The sequence below is a fragment of the Ammospiza nelsoni genome, chromosome 1, assembly GCF_027579445.1.
Source record: "Ammospiza nelsoni isolate bAmmNel1 chromosome 1, bAmmNel1.pri, whole genome shotgun sequence".
Classification (NCBI taxonomy): Eukaryota; Metazoa; Chordata; class Aves; order Passeriformes; family Passerellidae; genus Ammospiza; species Ammospiza nelsoni.
In genome coordinates this window covers 16,449,780-16,470,183 of record NC_080633.1, presented here as the reverse complement: position 1 = coordinate 16,470,183, position 20,404 = coordinate 16,449,780, and the positions used below count along the sequence as shown (strand labels likewise).

Genomic DNA, 20,404 nt, shown 5'->3' with positions numbered 1-20,404 from the left:
CCTTTGTTACATATTTAATGTGGTAGGTTCTCCATTTTTGGGATAGTCATTAGACCATTCTCACAGAAGCAACATGGTTGTGTTCTGGCACTCTGGTGTCAATTTTATAAGTGATTCCTTGGATTGTGATTTCATAGTTTGTAGTTTCTGTCTCTGTACAGTTAGAGAATCTGTGATGCGTAGTGTTAGATGTTTGTAGTGTCTTGCTGTAGTGTAATTTGATTCTGGAATTAGCATGATTTTTTGATTTGTCAGGTGATTTTGCTGCTCTAATGAAAAACATTAAAATTAAATAAGTTTCACAAATACCTTTCTTTGGCCAGACTTTTTTGTCAACATTGCAACTTATTAAGATGTTGCATGATACCAACATTTAACCATTGATTTACAAGGTGGGTTCAGAATCTGTATCTTTGAAATTTTTCTTGTGGGAAGATGGAATCTTCATAGTGGCAGATGATCTGCATTTGGTCATATTGGTTCCAGGGGCTGTAACCAAAGATGTATCATGGGTCAGGTCAGATATGTGATGGAGTCATGGTATAGAGCTCTGGTAGGAAGAAGTTGACATTTTAGAGGTTCTGTAAATCTGCAGTTCATTGTAGCTGGATTTTTAGAGTGATTGAATAAGGTGTGGGGTGTGTAGCAGTGTTAAAACAACAAGCAAAAAACCAAAACCCAATACTCTGGCATTGTCAGCATACCTGAAGCTACATATGGTGCTGGTGGTGTTTTCAAGATCATAAAATAGTGAGATCCTTTTATCTGCCCTTCTGGGACTAATGACAAAGGGGACTTCTGTTTGGTGGTGGGTTGGTGTTTTTTTGAGGTGTTTGTTTGTTTCTTTGTTGCTTTTGTTGGTTTTGGGTTTTTTGTTTTTTTTTTTGCTTTTGGTTTTTTTGGGTTTTTTTGGTGGTTTTGACTGTTTTTGTGGGGAGAAGAGATGTGTATTTGGAGGATTTTTGGGGAACTGGGTTATCTGTTGTGTGCTTGGCAGTCCTGTTCCAGAAGCTGGCTTTATTGGAGACCCTGGAGTTTGAGCAGTTTGAGGGTACAGACACAAGCAAGTCAGAAGTTTTGAGTTTTTCATGTAGGCTATTTTACAGACAATTGATTCTAAGCTTTGTTGGATTACAAGTCTATAACTCTTTATTTCTTTTAGGAGAATAAAGGCACAGTGTCCAGCTCCAGTCCATAGTAATTATGAATGGTGCTATTTAAATCTTTCTGAATTACAGTACCAAAGATAAAGTTACATTTTGCAGCAAGCTGAATTTTTTTTATGAGGAGTGGTGAGGTTTTGGGGGATAGCTCTCAGTCACAGACCCTTTTATTCTTTGCTTGTCACCCTCTCTGCACAGGAAATCTTAAGAAAGATGGTCTTATTCTTGAAACCACCATGCCTTAGAGTCTCTGCCCACACTGGTGGGCATTTGGCTTGCCAGTCCATGCCTCACCCTTCCTTTGGGTTACATGGCTTTGTACTCCAGCATGATCCTTACCTGCAGTGAGTTTAGGGATCTGCTGTCCCTCTGCAAACCATTGCTCCATTTGGCATCAGCGTTTTGCTGGAGGAAGCTGAGTTTGCCCCAGCCCTGCTGAAGCAGGGGCATTGTGCAGGCAGCACACACTGTGGCTGAGGGCAGGAGGCAGTGTGCAGGCCAGGGTGAAGGTACTGAGACAGTGTTAATATTGTTCAGTGTCCTGTGTCTCTGAAATTAATACATGTTTGTGACTCTGCTGTATTGTGCATCGTGAGTTCATGTGATTTCAGTTTGCTTTGGAAGTGTTTCGTTTGCAGCAAGTGGGAGATTAAGGAATAGGTGACTTGGAAAAACCTGTGTGACTGGTATTTTCTTCTGTTGAGTGCAGTGCAGTTGAATGAAGGTGGAGCAGTTCAGATACTGATTTACTTACCTGCAAAGGATTTGCTGTGTCCAGGCAGTATGTCTAAATTGATATGGAACAGATGATTCCTTTGTAAGTGAAAGTACTTGGTTGGATTGGGAATTGCTCTTGGGAGCAATTTTTACTTTTATAGGAGTGAACAACAATTTAGCAAACTGAACTGCGGACAGATGGTCCAAAATCTTTTTACTCTGTGAATTAAGGTTGCATTTTTCTCCCGCTTAAATGCTGAATAATTGAGCAGAAGTTCATCACAGCTGCATTTCCTTGGCTCATTAAAAGTTTTAAGTTAATGGAGATAAAATTATTTTTGACTTGTTGGGGTGGAAACACAGTGTGAGAAAATCTGAGTAGCTAATGTTAACTTTCAAGAAGTGAACATTTCAGCCATTTAAGTTGGGAACTTAACACAATGCAGACATACAGTGAATCTGTGTGTTAGAGATTATTCCAAAGACACACAATCAATTATGGCTGCTTTAAATTATTGCTTCCATAACTGATAGTTTCATCAGGTTGGTAGTTTCTCTCTGTTTTCAGAAAGGACTGAGAAAAATTTTCCTTTACCTTGGGAAGTGCTGTGAAGGGAGGTATTTCATTGCATTTTTTGTAGGTTGTAAAATTTTGACGTTTGTAATAGCATATTTCAGAACCATCATGTTTTAATACCCTTGATACAGATATTTTTGCCTCTCTGGAGGCATTCTGTTACTTGTGGCATAGTCAGTCTTTAACTCAGCTAAGGCAAGTATTTCCCTTCAGTGAAGCATTTAAAAATGCTGTGGTGGTTTGGAACAGTCATTGCTGCATTCATAGCTCCCCCTGCTGCTAACACAGCAGTGCCTGGGATATTTTATGACAGTGTGTTTTTGTCATAATTAAGGTACAGCTGCATTTTTGAGAAGCCCACAGATTTTATTTATTTATTTTCTTGAAATATTTCTGATGTGTTCGAGTGAGTTTTACTAATGAAGTAGGAGTGGAAGAAAACAGGCTGATAAATTAAGAGGAGGCAAGTCATAGAGAGAAATTTAATTTTAGTAGAACTAAGGAGTAAATAAGGTTATGCCTGAATTCTACTTAATTACTAAAAATAGCCTGACTCTGCACCATTACTATGCTGATGCTAAATGAATACATTGAAACTTAGAATAATTTACTTTGGAATGAAATTCTAGCTACAGTCTACTTTGGTCCCAACTTAGAGTAGGACTGGCAAGTTTGAATTGCTAAGGGCATTAGTTAGGTGACTTTTTTTTAATATCTCAGAATATGTTCTCCCGATGTTTGACTGCCCTTATGGTGATTCTTTTTTTCTCATGTCTAATTAGAATTTCCCTTGTTGCAGCTTGTCTCTGCCTCTTGTGCTGTCACTGTGCATCTCTGAAAAGAGTCTGTTCTCTCCAAAAGTAGAAAAAATCTGCAAAGAGATCCCTCAATCCCCTTCCCCTCAGTCATCTGTTTTCCAGACTGAATAAACTTTAAGCTTCTTCTGATACAGCATGTGCTTCAGCCCCTTGTCCTCTGCCACATTCCTTTGCTGTTGCAGTTTAATTCTTGTCCTGTTTTAGGCTTCCCACTACATAGTGCTCCAGATACTGTGGATCTCATAAGCTCTGAAAACAGGGGAGGAATTCCCTTTTTTACAGGAGAAGTGCTTTATCCCTCTTGTCAGCTTGGTGACTCTCTGGCTTTGTTCCAGCAGGTCCAGTCAGACATCCAATTTTTTGGCTGTAATTCTTAATGATGTAGTTCTTTGCAAGTGTGAGTTGATTACAGTAAATGTCTGGGCATTGGACTAGAGAGATAGTTGCCTTATCTAAGGATGCTTTCAGTCTTCAGAGGGACCAACAGGTTAGGTGATGAATCACAAGTCCTTTAAAATTTAGTTCTCCCTTATAATATTTTCTTCTTGCCTGCAAGTTATACGAAGTTTTAAGAAATAGACTGAAATTATGGCCTCTGTTGAGAAGCTTCTGCCAGTGGGAGAAGCACTTACACAATTAATGCCACTATTTCTCAGTACAGTAAGTGCCAAAGAACATTTAACTGTGAGGTACCATCACTGTTAGGCTATGTTCCAGTGAAGCAGTCAGGTTTGGTGGCTGCAAACACACTACTCCTGTGATACTTCTGTTATCCTGAGTGCATTCAGTAAAGATGTGCAATGTCACAAAACCATGTAGATTGTGTTTTGACATGAGTAGTAAACTCCTCAAATCCCATATGGATGTATTTTCAGATCAGGACATCAGACATTGTTCTTAATGATTATTCTGCCAAACCTCTTTTGAATAAATGTGTTTGCCTCCCATCTGATACATCATTACTGAAAATCTTAGGTTGGCAGCTGTTGGAAGGAAGAACATAAATATATGTATGTTTTCTATCCAGCACCATTTAGGCACAGCTTACATCTCTTGAATAGCTCTCAGAGTTAAAAACCAGACAAACACAAAACCCTACCAAATAACAGAATCTTGTGTTACATTGTAGCACTCAGTTCCAATTAAATTTAGAGGTTTGTAGAAAGGTGGCCCAGGTTTGGTCTACCAGGAGTATTTACTTGTGGTTTGAACGCTTTATGTATTTTTGTGTCTGGAGGCAATGAATTTTCAGTGTTCATTTCTCTATAGGTTCGCATATGTTTTTAAATGCTCACTTGCTTTTTTTTATTTTTTCTTCTAGTAGTCAAAGAAGTCCATCACCAGGTCCAAATCATACCTCTAGCAGTAATGCATCCAACTCAACACCTGCACCACAGAATCCATCTGTACGACCCACGTGTTCATTAACACCTACGCTAGCAGCACACTTCAATGAGAACCTTATAAAGCATGTTCAGGGCTGGCCTGCAGATCACGCAGAAAAGCAGGTGAGTGCTCCTTTGCTTTGGTACCTGGGAGAGGGCATCATATGTAGCTTCAAATTTGGGTTGCTTTTTCTAGAAATTAAAAGTATTAAAATCCTTGTTCTTGTCCTCAGCCAGGAGAGAGGAAAGGGAGATTAGGCCAGACCTGCAGGTTTTATGTTTGCCTTTCAGTGGTTGGGTATTTTCAGTCTCACTTGAAGTGTCAGTGCTTTTGATACTCCCTCAGATGAATAGCTGTCCTCATAACTATTTTCTTACTGCTAAAGTTCTGTTGAAATATACAGAAAACATAGAGTTCAACATATTTTTTCATAATTATATTTTGGTTATGTGGAAAACGTTATAAATTAGGTACAGAGTTAAACTATTTGAGAATACTCCACGATTTTAGTTACTGGTGTGTTAGTTATACGCAGTGTAAAAGAAACTCTACCTTGTTTGTGAATTGATGAGTACTCAGACTGAATTTGGGCTATTTTTACATAATGGGAAATCCAGTCAAACTGCCATCCATGTATTACAGCTAATTGCATGAAACCTGTTCTGTTGTAATAATACAAGGAAACTGGATGCATGTCATCTGCTTGGAATGTATTACTCAAAGGAACCATACTGGTTATTGAATCTAGTTAAGTTATGTCCACAGGCAGCCATATCTGATGCACTCTGTTTGGGGTAATAATCTTACCTAGCCCAGTTTACTTTGGTCTTTTGGAGAAGTGATGCATGCTGGCACAATTCTACACTGGAGGCTTTTGGGTAGTAACTTGCAAGATGACTCTCACAAGCACAGCCTAAACAGAACCTGCCAGGATTCTTGCTTCTTTTCACTGATTTGTTAAAGTCTGTTTTAAGAAATTACCTACCTGTACTGAGTCAAACACTGAGGCATTGCTGTGGGGTGTCTTGAAGGAGATGGTGTAGCACAGGCACTTACCTATGGCCTTGGTCTGTAGTTTTGAAAGTATTATTTTCACGGTGTACTGAATTCATAAGTATCTTAATATAGAAAGCAGATTTGTGCAGTGCATAGGTTTTGGGGTCTTCTTCCCTTGTTGTTAATAAAGAGATCAAAAAACTCAGCTAATGCTAGGCAGTCATGTACTCAGTTGGGTACTTCTCCCTTTTTGCTGCATGCTGCATTGTCCTGTCTGCTATTTCAGATGACTTCACATGGTGGTGTTGTTTATAGACCAGTTTTGAATAGTAGCACTTGAGGCACTTGAGTGAGATATTTGATACAAAAGTGAATGAAAGTATTGGTGCAGTACATAGTGAAGAAGATAAGGTAGATCAAAGTGGAGAGACTAAAAATCCAGTGCCTTGGTTTCTTCAGATAGCTGCCAGATATATCGTGTAATTTGAACTTAAGGCAGAAGAACACATGCCAGAATAAACTGAAAAATAAGTAAGTAAATAAATTAGAAGAGTCGGGACAGGTATGTGCTAAAGCAGTTGAACTTGAAGAAATGTGCTGTGCAGTAGTTAATAGCTAAAACATTCTTGAATTACAGCAATTACCTCACAGAACTCATAAAAAGCACTTAACATGGGAAACTGAAAAACAATTCAGTAACTGGAGTTGTGCAGAGAAGACATGGGCAGTTATATCCTACTGGACACCAGGGTACTCCTGGATGTTAATAAACTCCAGAAATTAAAACTTTTAATGTAGGGAATTAGAACACAAAATGCTGCTTTGAGCTGGAGAAATGCCAAAAGTTTGATGAAGACCTGTGCTAAATAACATTATTTTTGGGAAGGAAAATTAAATGTACAAGTACCTGAGCAGATGTGGATGAATCCCAGTAGGCAGCTAAACACCACACAGCCACTTGCTCACTCTGCCCCAGTTGGATAGGGGAAACAATTAGGCAAAAGTGGGAAAACTCGGGAGTTGAGGTAAAAGCAGGTCAAAGAGTAAAAGAGGGTGGGGGAAAGTGTTGCAGAAGCAGTCACTAGCAGGCAGCCAGTGCACTGCCAGTCCCTGAGCCATGGCAGCCCTAGAACACTGTCCCCCAGTTTTACTGCTGAGCATGGCACATGTGTGGTGTGGAATATCCCTGAGGTCAGTTCGGGGCAGCTGTCCCAGTTTTGTTCCCTCCCTGCCTGTTGTCCACCCACAATGTATTTGCTGTGTGGAGAGCAGGTCAGAGAGAGAAAGGGAGAAACCCTTGATGCTGTGTAGGGTCTGCTTAGAAATAGCTAAAACTTTATTATGTTGTCAGCACTGGCTTGGTCACAGCTTCAGACACGTGGCACCATTCTCTTCTCTATGAAGAGAATTAATTCCATCCCAGCCAGACCCAGTGTAGCAGAGGATAACGTTGCTAAACAGCAGTGCTGCAGGGAAGGCTGTATTTTGAAACAATTTCTCCATGTGCCACTTGAAAGAAGTCCTGTTCCCTATTGCAGTGTAATACACAGGGCCTCAGATAATTATACTGGTCGCCTTGGTGCTGTTGAGGAGTTCTCTGCAGGCATATCCAGTACAGTGATGACACTTCAAGAAATGCACAAATTGGGAATTGGATAAGTTGTGCTTTTTAAATTTACACTTCTGCTTATCTCCAGCTGACTCAGTGGGAATATTAAAGTAATGGAGTTGATCTGTTAGAGAACACCTGAAGAGGGTTGCAAAGTTTTTTTCTGTTAGGTAGAAGGTAGCTGGAAAGATGATGGCATTCAGTTATTTTTGTCACTATGGCTTAATTAGATGGGAAATTTAAGTCTGCCATTGGAATAATGGTTGAAGACTTTGAACTGCTTGAAAAGGTTATTTTAGAAACTCCAGGCCCTGTCACATACTGTCTTTCAAGATAGCTGGGTAAACATTTCAGATCAAGAAGGTCTAAACTAGCCCTGCCTTAGCATAAGTGTAGGTTAGACAGTTTCTGGGCAGCAGTGTTGTTTATTTGTGATTCAGAATGGGCTTTTGTAGACAACTTAATGTGCTTCTGATTTAATACTGCCTTTTGAAATTAAAGTGCTTTGCTGTTTCAAGAGACACTGATCCAGCAATTCTCTGGATATTGCCAGTTGTTTCAAATGCATGATTCAAAACCCTAACATTTGTTTAACCCCTGCAGGCATCAAGATTACGTGAGGAAGCCCATAACATGGGAAGTGTGCATATGTCAGAAATTTGTACTGAATTAAAGAATTTAAGGTCTTTAGTTCGAGTATGTGAAATTCAAGCAACTTTGCGTGAGCAAAGGTAAGTGTGTGCTCTGTGCTTGTTTCAGTTTTTAGGGTGTTATTAGAACTTCATTCTTGCATTATTTTGCATGAGTTCTGTTTACTGATGACTGTAAGTACACCAGTACTTGCCATGTTTGCAAGCTGTCTTCCCTGTGTACATTCTGCCTGTTTCTGTCCACTAAGCAGAACCAGATAGGCAATTTCTGTATCTACATTAACTGAGATAGAAAAGAAATCTCCTTGCAGAAACCTTAGTGCATTACAAAGAACTGATGAACTCACAGTATTTCAGCATGCTTCTAGAGTATCAGCACATACATAATGCATAGATTGCATAGGGACACGTCTGCACAGTTTATCCTGATCTGAAACACTACAGTTTATATGAGAGATTCAATAGGTCTAAAGCCAGAGCAAGTTTGAACAGGTGTAATTTACATTACAAGTGGAGGAGAAATTAATGTTTGCTTATAGCAAAGTAGATGTGCTATAAGTCAGTGATAGCAGGTGTCTTGTGTATCACTTCAGTGATACACAGCCAGGCTTTTGAATACTTTTGTGCAAGATTGGAAACTGTAATCATAAAATACATGCTCAAAATATTCACCAGTGGTCCTGATTTTGTATCTGCTTTCATACTCAGTTTCCTCTTTCAATGGTATTATCCCAACTATTAAATCACACTATAATTTGAATACAGTGCTTCTGACTTACTGTTTGAAGCCACCTTAATTGTGTTGCATGCTGCTAAAAGTAGCTGCATATTTTCTAGAAGCTCTTGCATTTTGGCAGATAGTGAAACAATCCTTTAGAATCAGACTAAAATATATTTGTAAACCTTTCCTGATAAAGAACTGAAAACACCCATTTTTTCTGAAGCTTTATTTCATAACTTCACTACATGAATTATAACTTCTATATAACATTTAATGAATGGCTTGGTTTCTTACAGTTTTAGTTTCCTGAGGTGTCATTTGTCTCTGCACATTTGATCTGAAATAACATGTCAAATGTCATTGTTCAGCTCATTAAATAGCACCTTCTTTCTTGTACATTTTGTATCTTTAAACTATCAATGGTTAATTATTATTATGACTTTGAGCCTGTAGTAACATGTATCTTTTATTTTTGCTGCAATCCCAAAGATGTGGAATACAAGGCATAAGTAACCAAGTTGATGGGGGAGGTTTTGGCAAAGGATGGGATTATCAAAATCAGTACATTTAAATGATGGTACTATTTGTGTACTTCTGCACACAAGAGTGCTACTTAAATGTCTTGCAAGAAGGAACTTCATCTCTAGATAAAGCACATACATTGTTTGAATCATAACTGACAGCATGTAAAAAGGCACTTTTCATTGACTGATATATTTTACCCATGCCTTGAAGCTAAATGTTATCTTTTCAGTTTCTCTACATATTAGTATATTATTTTCCACCTACTTTTCAGTAGAAAATTCATTTTAATGAAGTCGGCACATATTTGTCAAGTGTTCCACAAAAGTGCTGAAGTGTTCCTTTTTCTGCATTTATTAAAGTTACTTCAGCCTTCATAGAATATTTATATAAAACCTAAATTCTCCCGGAGTATTTTATTTCACTGACATGTTTGCATTACACTTCAGAATCATGAAAAGTGGTTCAAATTGTTCATTAAAAATTCCTGTGAACCAGATGTTTGTTAGTCATGGTAATTGGTTATGTCACTGCAGAAGAAGAGAAAAAAAGGTCTAAGAAATTGTGAGCAATATAATTTATTTTTAAGCAAGGTGTAGTTATAACTTTTTATCTTAGATGCCCTTTAATAATGCTTCAAATGTTTTTGAAATTGGAGCTTACCATAAGTAGAGACTGCCATTAGCCACAGAGCCAAATACTTTCAAAAAAGCAAGTGAGAAGACTTGCTTTTTTTTGAATAAAAGGAGTACTTTAGCCTGTTTTGCAATCTGGAAAACTGCATGACAAAGGCATAATGCTGTTGTCCAGATTATTCAGTTACCTGGCTTATTTGCCAGTGTCCTGCTTTTTCTGGGAGCTACATTCAAGTGGAGAGCAGACCTAAACACAAATGTGTATCAGTCGTAATAGAAATGCAGCAACTTAGTTTTTTGAACTAAAGTGTCAAACACACCAAGCCTTTGTGCATCTGCACATGGCTGTAGTTTATTGAACAGATTGGGAATTAACTTGATATCTGAATTTTTTAATGGGGCTAAGGAAGTTGGTATCTCTCACTGAAATTGTAGAAGTGCTTGTGTATACGCTTATTTAATACATCTGTATAGTGGAAATGTTTATACTAATTTATTTCTTTTTCTCTTGCAGGATACTATTTTTGAGGCAACAAATTAAAGAACTTGAAAAGCTAAAGAATCAGAATTCCTTCATGGTGTGAAAAATTGTAAACAATTGCACATGGTTTTGAGTACAGGAACTATTAAACTGATGCCCAGTCTTAACACTTTTGAGCTGCATTTGAGTAGACTTTGGACCGTTGAGCTGGGCAGAAAAAAAAAGTTGACATGGGGAAGGGGACAGGAGGGAGTCAAATTCAGGGGAAAGATACAAGAATGATTTGTAAAACCCTTGAAATGTAGATTTCTTGTAGATGTATTCTTCACGTTGTAAATATATTTTGTAGAGTGAAGCCATGGGAAGCCATGTGTATCAGAGCTTAGACATCCAAAACTAATCAATGCTGAGGTGGCTAAATACCTAGCCTCTTACATGTAAACCTGTCTGCAAAATTAGCTTTCTTTTTTTTTTTTTTTTTTTTTCTTTCTTTTTTTTATTTTTTTTCTTTTTTTTTTTTTTTTAGTTAATTTATCATTCAGAAATTTTTAATTTCCTAAAATTCAATGCAAGCGCCAGGCGATTTGTGTCTAAGGCTGCAACAGTTTGGGCAATGTACAAAATACCACGAAACAACTGTTTCCACACTTGCACCGAGTCGAGAGCAGTGCTTCTCCATTTCTGTTTTACAGAGAAATGTTTTTCATCTTCTGTGTTCCATTTCCCCGTGAAATCCTAAATCTGATTTTATCAGCTTTTTAATGCTTCTAATTTTCTCTTTTCTTAAGGCACTGTTGCTATGGCACTTTTTCTATAATCTTTTCATTCCTGTGTACAGTAGCTTAAAATTGCAGTGATTGAGCATAACCCACTTGTTTGTATAAATTATTGAAACGTATTTCCATTTGCACCCTGTAAGAATGGACTTAGAGTACTGCTGGGCATGTGTGCTGAAAGTACATTACTTGCTCAAATATAAGGAAATAGCCCAATGAACATGTTAACATGGTTGTGGGAGGGGAAAGAGGAAAAAAAAAGCTAGTCAGATGTGAATTGTATCTGTTGTAATAAACATGTTAAAGCAAAGAAACACTGGTTTTCATTTCCTTTGGTCAACACATTGAAATTTGGTCTTTTTGGGGATTCTTTATTAGAACTGTTCTTGTTGAACATTTTTGTACTTAAATAATTCCTCAAGGGAGGTTTTGTTTAAAACTTGTAAACAGGAAAATATGTATAAAATATTTAAGGAAATATAAAATTCAACAAGGATGATTTAAGACACCTCCCCAACAGTTGTCATATGTTAACTCCTGGTTTACCTGTCTTGATATTATGACATTTCATTTCGAAGGATGTTTGTGTTGTAGCTAACTGTTAAAGTCTGGTGCTGACTGCTGTTCTTAACCATCACAAAACGCTGAATTTGTGTAATTGGAGCAACTCACCGTTTGAAAATGGTGGAAAAGCTCAGCTTTGTATATTGTTTCCTAAAGTATATTAAAAATAAAAAAGAAACTATTGCTACTACAAAATAAACGTGACTTTTTCTTTGCTTAAAAACGACAGAAATCGTGATGGCAGTACTAGTTTATTATTTGTAGAGGTGTATATGTCACAGCAGTCTGTTCAGTAGGAAAGATACAGGAGATGGATTAAAAAAAGAAAGAAAAAGAAAGAATTTAATGATACAGATGTTGACATGTGAACATGTGATATTTTGTGGTTTGTTCCTAAAAAATAATCTCAGCACCAGAAATGGTACTCGATTTTTGTGTTGAGTGGGCTTGGACTGATTTATAAAATCAGGTTTTCATCAGTGGAAGCTGAATGCTCTGATTTATCAAAACATGCAAATGGAGCAAGTTGAAGTACCTAACTAACAGCAACAATGGGAAGTTGGGACAGATGAATTTGTAGTTTTTCCTCACTTTTTAACCCAGTATGTTCTGTTGTGTTCAAACATGCAAATGTTTGATTTTTCTCAGAAGATGGGAGTAATCTTGAATGAATTGGAACATACATTGTTTCTGTGTTTTTAGAGACCCAAGGATGAGTGACAGAATTCTTCCTGAGACTTTCGTGTTTGCCTTGCATCCTATTTTTGGAAGTTGCTTAAGTGTAGGGCAATAGCATGTGAATTGCATGGGAGTGTGCAAGGGATCTCTCATCAGTGGCTGTCCTTAGTTTAGGTATTTTGCTGTTTGGTTACTTCCTGAGACAAAGGTGGTTCCTATCTTAATAGATATGCTGGGTCTATTTTCCATGAGCTTATTTTGTTTCCTTTTGCTTCTTATATTGCCCTCTGTAGCATCCTGTATCAATGAGCCTCAGAAGTTAATTTTAGTTTTAGAAAATTACTTTGGATAATTTTTTTTAAACCTCTGTTTTGAATTAATTTTCTTATGTTTAACTACTGCCTGTTGATCTTGCAGTTTTGCAGAAGAGTGTCCTTTCCAGCCTAAAAAATTGCTAGTCTATCACTTGAAAACTTCCATAAAGTGTGAATGGTCACAGATAATTTGGGAGTCACAAGGATTAATGTGCCACTTTAACCCCCTCAAACCACCTGCATAAATAAATACCCATCACACAGAGACATGCTCTTTCTTCAGGGGATGCCCTCCCTAACCCTGCAGTAAAGGTGGCATCTGGTGACATGTCCACAGCTGGTTGGGTTCTGTATTTGCTCCCCATGCAATAGCTTTCCTCTCCATTCCCTCCACCCTTCCAACACCTGGAGCGTTGTTAGCTGAGGAGGGACAGCCTGCCAGACTTTGGCTAGTGTTAGACAAGTTAGGGAAGAGGATTGCAGGCACTGCTTTGAAGTCAGCATTAATCAAAGAGATTAGGTTAAGGTCGTTCAAAATGGCTTCAGTAAGATGCAAATACAATCCTGGCCTGTGTGATCTGGAGACTCTTTGGCTTCTGTAGTGTACCAAAGCCAGCATTCTGTAAACTCCTTGGGGAAAAACCACGGATTGTTCTCCTCCTTAACAAAGCTTGTATCTGAAGCTGGACAAAAATGGGCAGATGTGCTGAGACCTATTACTAGATTAGCAGCTTTTCATTAATTATCCACCCTGAAGCTGATGCTATCCCTCATGTTGGTTAATTAAAGGGGCTTTATTGAATTGCTCTGCACCTGTAAGTCCAATCAAGTGAAATTCCCCTGGATCAAACCTTGTATTATTCCTAGGCAGGTGTTCAGAAGGTGTTGATTGGAGCTGTGGGGATGTGTTTTCTGTATTAATTACTTCATAGAGCTGGTTAAGGAAAAGTAATGAGAAACTGGGGAAAGAACTGTTGTTGTCTATGTTGCTCTTGATTTTCTTGTTATGCATTTGCTAAGCATGTATTTAGTAGAATAGAAAAACAGCCTTCAGAATGACTGAGGAGATTGAGCTGGTGCAGTCATACTGCAAGGAGTGCCATTGGGCTAGTGCTTTATCAGATGTTGTGGCATGCTCAAGGACTACAGCAGGAGCAGCTTAATATGATTATAAAATGACATGACTGATCCAAGGAATTCCTTTTTTTACTTTATTGTTAAGGCACTCTAATTCTTCTGCAGGTGAATGTATTCTTTTCACTGACCCTGATCTGAAGGTGCTGTGGTGACCTGCTCAATTTGTGTCAACTTTCCCTGCCTACACTGATCTTCTGTGGCAATGCAGTTTTGTTTTCAGACACATTTCATTAATTGCATCTCTTTTGGCGGGAGCATCTTTTGGTGGATACTGGTTGTATTTACTGTTGTACTGGCTGTCTTTACTGTTGCAATTGAAAATATATTCAGAAGGAGTGTATAATTGTTACAAATTCTTCCTGGCCTCATAGCCATTCTTTTCTGGAGCAGCCTCATTGCAGGACTATCCCCAAAGATACGTGAGAAAGTACTGGGTAGTTGTGCCATGCCTCCTAAGTCAGTGGGTCAAAGAAGGCCATGTCTTACTGTCACCCTTTCATTGCAGTGTCACCTTGTCTGTGGTGACAACCTGAGGACTTAGCAGAGTCCTTTGTGGCTGTGAGTTTGGCTGCCATGGCCAGTACCATATATTCTGCTGCAAGAAGGAGTGATGTACCCTGAGCATCACTGCCATGGTGCCTCAGGGACTCGAGAGGCCACTGGGTGTAAGGGGCAAGAACTTCACCTCTGTATCAGCACACAGCTGTTCTGTAGATAGTTAAATATCAAGTCCATTCTTGGAATTAGCTGGATGTTTCTGTGAATATGTCATCCTTACTGCTGATCCTGGATAATTTCTCCTCACCAAATCAATCTTATTTACGGTTACAAGATTATAAAGAGGCAAATCTGGATGGTTTAAAAATAATGCCTTGACTTCTGGAAGTTTCTGGCAGAGGAATGTTCTGAGCTAGAGTGCCATCACATTGACATCAGCAGTACTCTTCTGCCCATCATTGCTGATTAATGATATGTGGAGGTTTCTTTTGTTTTGGTTTTCTTGTTTGTTTTGTTTTGTTTCTTAGGAATTGGAGCTTTTGATGTGGAAGGAATCTGTTTTGTTGCCTAGCAAAAGGAAAAAAAATCCCTTTTTTTGACAGTTGTTTTCCTGTAGTCAGTCAAGCAAAAGCTTTTATTTGCAACTGAGATCCATATAGATGTTGACTGCTGCAAAAAAATATTTTCAGCATTGTTAGTTTTGGATTCCAGTTACACATCACTCTTCTTAGATATCTGCTAAGTTTATCTTCCGTCTCTGGTCTACAGCAGATGCTTGAAAACATTCAGTCTTTCATAGCTGTAGGCATCAGCTTTATCCTCCAACCTCCATGCATGCCTGTGGTGCTGCTGCTGTGCTAACCCATCTGGAACTGTTTCCTAGATGTTCCTTGATACAGATTTCTGTATTTTCCAACTATGGCTTCTTTGTTTGGGGAGCCTGTCTGAGGGAAAGGACTGATGTAGACTCTCTAGCACTCAGGGCTCCAGGTAGCTGAGAATCTGAAAGTCACAAAGCACTTTTCTCCTCCCTAATAAAGGCTCTAACTCACCTGAACTATGACTTTCTGGAGAATGAACTCCCATGGGAAGTAGGAACATTCTAGTAGGAAGTCTTGTTGCAGTCTCCTGGACAGTCCTGCCTGGAGCTGATGGGCCATGTGCAGCTGTACTACACAGCTCCACTTAGCAGAGTGAGCACGGCAGGTTTGCAAGCACAGCTTGAACAACCTGATCTTTCCAGCAGTTACTCAGTATATGTGACAGTATTTTGTCATTCTCTGTTAGTCACACGTGCCAGAGAGCTTTTGCAAAGAGATGTTACCTACTCCTGCATGCAGTGCTATGCTCAAAGACTAATCCCTGTGCTCCAGTTTGGAATCTCAGAATCTGGGCTATGTAAAATTGTGTTAATACAGTGATGCTCAGAATGTTAATTTAGGCTCATCTTCCTTTTCGCTGTATATTACAAAAAAATCACTCATGGAGAATACCGTCACAGTCCTCTGTATCAGCAGCTACAATTTAAGTGCAAGTCACAAATTGATTCTCTTCATTCTCCCAAATCTAAAGTTGGCCCATGGAGGTCAGTTAGTGTGTTGCCTCTGAGTTCTAAACAGACTGGACAGTTCTATTGCCTGGCCAGGCAGATTTGCTGACAAGGTCTTACATTACTTCTCTGGGTAAAAATCTGTGGTTGGATCTTTTTTCAGTGTAATTGGGATGCTGTCAGAATTTGACTGGAGTTCCTGTTCTGCTGTATGCATCCTCGTTAGTAGCAGAAAATTTACCCTGGGAAGGGTTATTTGGTAAAATGACCAAGGCCCATGGCAGATGGTGCTACAGAAGGTGAATGTGTTGTCAGCAAGTCTGGACTATGTGATGGTGCCAAGGAGCTCTGATGTCCCTCTGCATCCTCAGAGTAAAGGCTTTTCCTTTCTTCCACATTTTGGAAGGTTTATTAAACTTGTTCCTGTTTGAGATTCAATTTCACAGTATGTCTTCTATCTTTTTTTTTAAGTGGAAAAGCTATTAAACCACTGTCAGCATGTCCCTGTCTTCACTTGCTAAATAAAACTGCCTTTCTGCTTGCAATAATGTTGCCAGTGGAATCATGGATAACTGAACCTCTCCATACTGCTCTGGTTTTAGGGTAAAAACTCCCAGAGTTCACTTTTACCTAGGGTGGTATCTGAATTTCATTTAATTTAAAGAAGAGGATTAATTTGTTGTGCATGTTATTCTCACATCCCCTGGCACCTTCTCACCTGAACACTTAGAGATGGTGGTGTGGGTGTGTGTAGAGTGGAATACATGTATCATATTGATAAGAAAAGATCTTTCAGGACTCTGGTTTGCCTCACAGGTTGTTTCACTGATAGTATTGCTCATTGAGGGTGAGGCTTCACTCAGCTTATCTTACACCCAGCTCTCTGCAGAAAGAACAGACTTCCCTGCTCCTGGTGATGTGCTCCTGCTGAGGCCTTTTTGCCAGCCCTGAAGTGTTCCAGGGAGTAAAGCCCCAGCAGAAACCTGCCTGATAAATATGTCACTGACTTCAGAGGCTGACAGGCTTCACACCAAGGAGCCAAGCAAGGGCAGGGCTGACACCTGACATTGAAGGGCAGGTCAGAGTAACACCTGGGTTAGCTGTGAGCTCAAATGGCAAATGCTCCTAAAACTCTGAGCTACATAGGCAGAGAGCAAGGACTTGAGACGTGGAGACTGCTCCAAGTTAAGCCTGTTTTTCTGGGGTTTGGATGCATGTATGCTTTCATCTGAAAATTTCATCTCTGAATTTGTACTTGCTGTGCATCTGAACAAAATTCCCACAATCAAACTGCTCTATTAACATGAGCTTTCAGGTAAACATAAATCAAAGTCTAAATATCAAACATGTTCTTAATATATTTTAAACAAAGCACCCATCCCAAAATAAACTCTGCATCTTTGATAGGTGTGGTATGTAAAGGAAGCAGTGTCTCCAAGGAAATCCTATTTCTCTTCAACTACTACTCCTTGTTAAACTAACACTGAACTACTATTCTTGCCCTGGATTGTGTCATGAGATACCAAACCTCTCTCAAGAGAGAAAAAATCTGCTTGGCTGTGCTCATCTGCCATCTGATGAGTTTGGAGCATTTCCTGAACTCCTTGGTTGTGGTGTGAGGATCTTGCAGAGTCCCCAGTGGGAGCCTTGTGAGCCAGCACGTGCCCAGGCTGCAGGTGCTGAGCAGGCAGCCAGGTTGGGGATGTGCCACAGCTCCTGGACCAGCTCGGGGGCTCAGCAGAGCTCTGCCCTTGTGCTGCTACACAGAGACACTGGCTCTGGCTCTGCTCGTGTTTTCTGTCCCTCTCCATACAATCTGCCTCACTCCTGTGGCAGCTGAAACTCTTTGGTGCCAGATTGGGGTGGGAGGGGGTGTGCAGAACTTGGTGTCTGAGCTGATCCAGTGCTGCCCCTGACTCAGCAGACACAGACCAAGTGCATGGCCTGATAAAAAGCCTCTGCTTCAGCTGCCACTTCTTCACCCAGTTGGAGTTTTTAGTGCAGTTGTAGCTGAGGAAGCTCCAAAGTGCAAGAATCTCTCTGGAACATGCAAGGCATCCAATTCTGGAGGGTCAGAGCAAGGGAACCACCAAAAGGAGGGTTCAGAAAACCACATCAGGATCAGCACTCACCAAAACTGCATTGAGCACTGCTGTTATGGCCAACTCAGATCTAATTTTGGTAATGCTAGGCCAGACCCCTGTTCCTCTGGAAATCGGCTTCCTTCGGCTTAGAAAGCAATATCACCAATTTTGGGGCTCTGATACCCCACCTAGAATCATCTTTGGTATAAGCCTCTAAATCTTTGTATTTGTTTCCTACACAACATCTGTGGCTTTTTCTCCTAATTGTTAATATATTTGAATTTGTTTACATTCTCTAGTACCCAGAGTCAGTCCTTGGTCAGTACAAGGTTAAGTGGAGTTTATATGTTAGGTGTAGTTTTGTGACTGACTTTAATCTGAATTGTCAGCAATTGTTTCAAGCTACTTGAGATTAAAGGTTCAATTAAGAATAGTTTATTGATCAGAAGACAACATTATGATAGGTGGTTCATGGGAGTTTGTTCCATGCTTTTGCATTTTCACATGACTGCCCTTCATGGCATTGGTAAAATGTAATGGTGGTCTGAGTTTCACAAGAATCTGCTTTTTGCAGTTGGGAGTGGCACACATCATCCCTGGATAGTACTTAGTAAGAGACTTTACTTCAGGCATGCTATGGATTGATTACTCAGCATTTAGTAGTCTGAAAATGAATTTTCATTATCATGCATTGACCCAAAAAGCTGGTACTATTTTTAGGTAAGCTATTCATATCACAAGATTAACTTCTGCTCACATCCTCTGTGCTGACCCATGGGCATGAGATTTTGTAAGATCTGGTGCGAAAACATTGATATACCTCAGGCTTTTGTGGGGATATATAGTTTTAGAGCTGGAATGATCAATTCACTTACACAGAGTTATTCAAGAGACAGAATTTCTGCCTGGGAATCTAGCACAGTTGTGATGCTTTTGATGTGCTTTTATAATACCTTCATATTTTTTTTTCCAAGCAAATTGTACATAAATGAGAAGTGTTGTCAGAAACAGTGTACCCTAAAACCCCCGAATTCAAAAAAAGCTGTGGGAGTCTAGTAGTTTGCTGAGGGAAGGAAAAAGGGAAAAGTTATATCAAATTTGCCTGTTTAATTTGTTACACACTTGAGGTCTGCACAGACTGGAAATTTTGGAGTGAATTTGTATTCAGTATCAGTAAATGCTGTCTTTTCTGTGTGCTTTTACATTTTGTGGAATTTCCTGGGATGAGTGACAGGACTTTCATGAACTACAGGAAATACTTTTAACTGAATCTTCTTTTCAATATTAATCTAAAACTCAGAGATTATTAGTCCATTTTAATCAATGCAGAGGTAGGCTATAGTGGCTTTAGAGACTTCACTGAACTGAGAAATCAACCAGATTGTTTTTTCCATTTTGAGCCATTGGGGTCATTTTATTTGAAATGTTGCTCTTCCTTTTAATTATTTAAGCCTTGTTTTTCTTCTCAGCACACTTTTATATCTCTTAAATTGCTTGCTACATCCTGTTAGTGATCTTAATTTTTGGTCAGGGATTGTGTTCCCTCTTCATGCACCAAAGTGTCTTGCTGGGATAGTTGTCATGCGATTTCTCTTTTTCTAGGTGGGATTTTATCATCCATTGCATTTTTATCATCTTGGTGCTGAAGTTTTGACTATCATGGCCTCATCTTCCTCCGCATAGTTTTGCCTTTCTGCTGCTCTCTACCTCCTTTTGTCAGTCTCCTTCTGCTGTAAAAGGGCAGTTCCCTTATCCCTCCCACAGTTTTCAGTGGACAGCACATGTAGAAATACAGAATCATAAGGAAAAAGACTTCCAAGATCACTGCATCCAGGTGTTAACTCAGCACTGCCATATTCACCACTAAACCATGTCCCCAAGTGCCCCACCTACACACCTTTTGAACACTTTCAGGATGGTGATTTCACTGGCCAGTCTGTTCCAGTGCTTGACCAGCCTTTTCATGGAGAAATTTTTCATTATATCCAGTCTAAACCTCTTCTGGTGCATCTGGAGATGATTTCCTCTTACCCTGTCACTGCCTATGTGTGAGAAGAGACTGACCTCCACCTTGCTGCAGTGGTCTCCAGTCAGGCAGTGGTAGAGAGTGGCAAGGTCTCCCCTGAGCCTACTTTACTCCAGGCTGAGCAACCGCAGCTCCTTCAGCCATTTCTCACCAGGCTTGTGCTCTGGGCCCTTCCCCAGCTTCATTGTCCTTCTCGGGACATGTTCCAGCCCTGCCGTTCTTGTGCTGAGGAGCCCAAAACTGAGCCCAGTACTCGAGGTGCAGCCTCACGGATGCTGAGTGCGGGGGGGACAATCACTGCCCTGTCCCTGCTGGTCACGCTATTGCTGGTGCAAGCCAAAATGCCATTGAGCCTCCTTGGCCAAACAGTGTATCAGGTCGCTGGCCATTTCCATTGGATTGTGAGGGTTTCATTCTGCTCCCCATCCTCATCTTCCACCTTAGGGGCTGAGTACCCAGAGAACAACTGCTCTGTGGGAACCTACGCCAGTACGGCACTAGGT

At 39.8% G+C, this 20,404-nt stretch overlaps 1 protein-coding gene across 4 annotated transcripts in view; it reads left to right on the top strand.

Annotated features, from left to right (window-relative positions):
* WAC (WW domain containing adaptor with coiled-coil) overlaps positions 1-11,814 on the top strand; it is a 53,465-nt gene extending 41,651 nt beyond the window's left edge. For 3 of the 4 annotated variants that reach the window (XM_059490358.1, XM_059490338.1, XM_059490352.1), the window contains 3 exons: positions 4,597-4,783; positions 7,870-7,997; positions 10,309-11,814. In XM_059490358.1, coding sequence (XP_059346341.1) covers positions 4,597-4,783; positions 7,870-7,997; positions 10,309-10,378 — 385 coding nt within the window. In that variant the 3' untranslated portion in view covers positions 10,379-11,814. The remainder of the gene's footprint in view (positions 1-4,596; positions 4,784-7,869; positions 7,998-10,308) is intronic. The other variant, XM_059490344.1, reaches the window with a different exon arrangement.
* Positions 11,815-20,404: the final 8,590 nt, after the last annotated feature.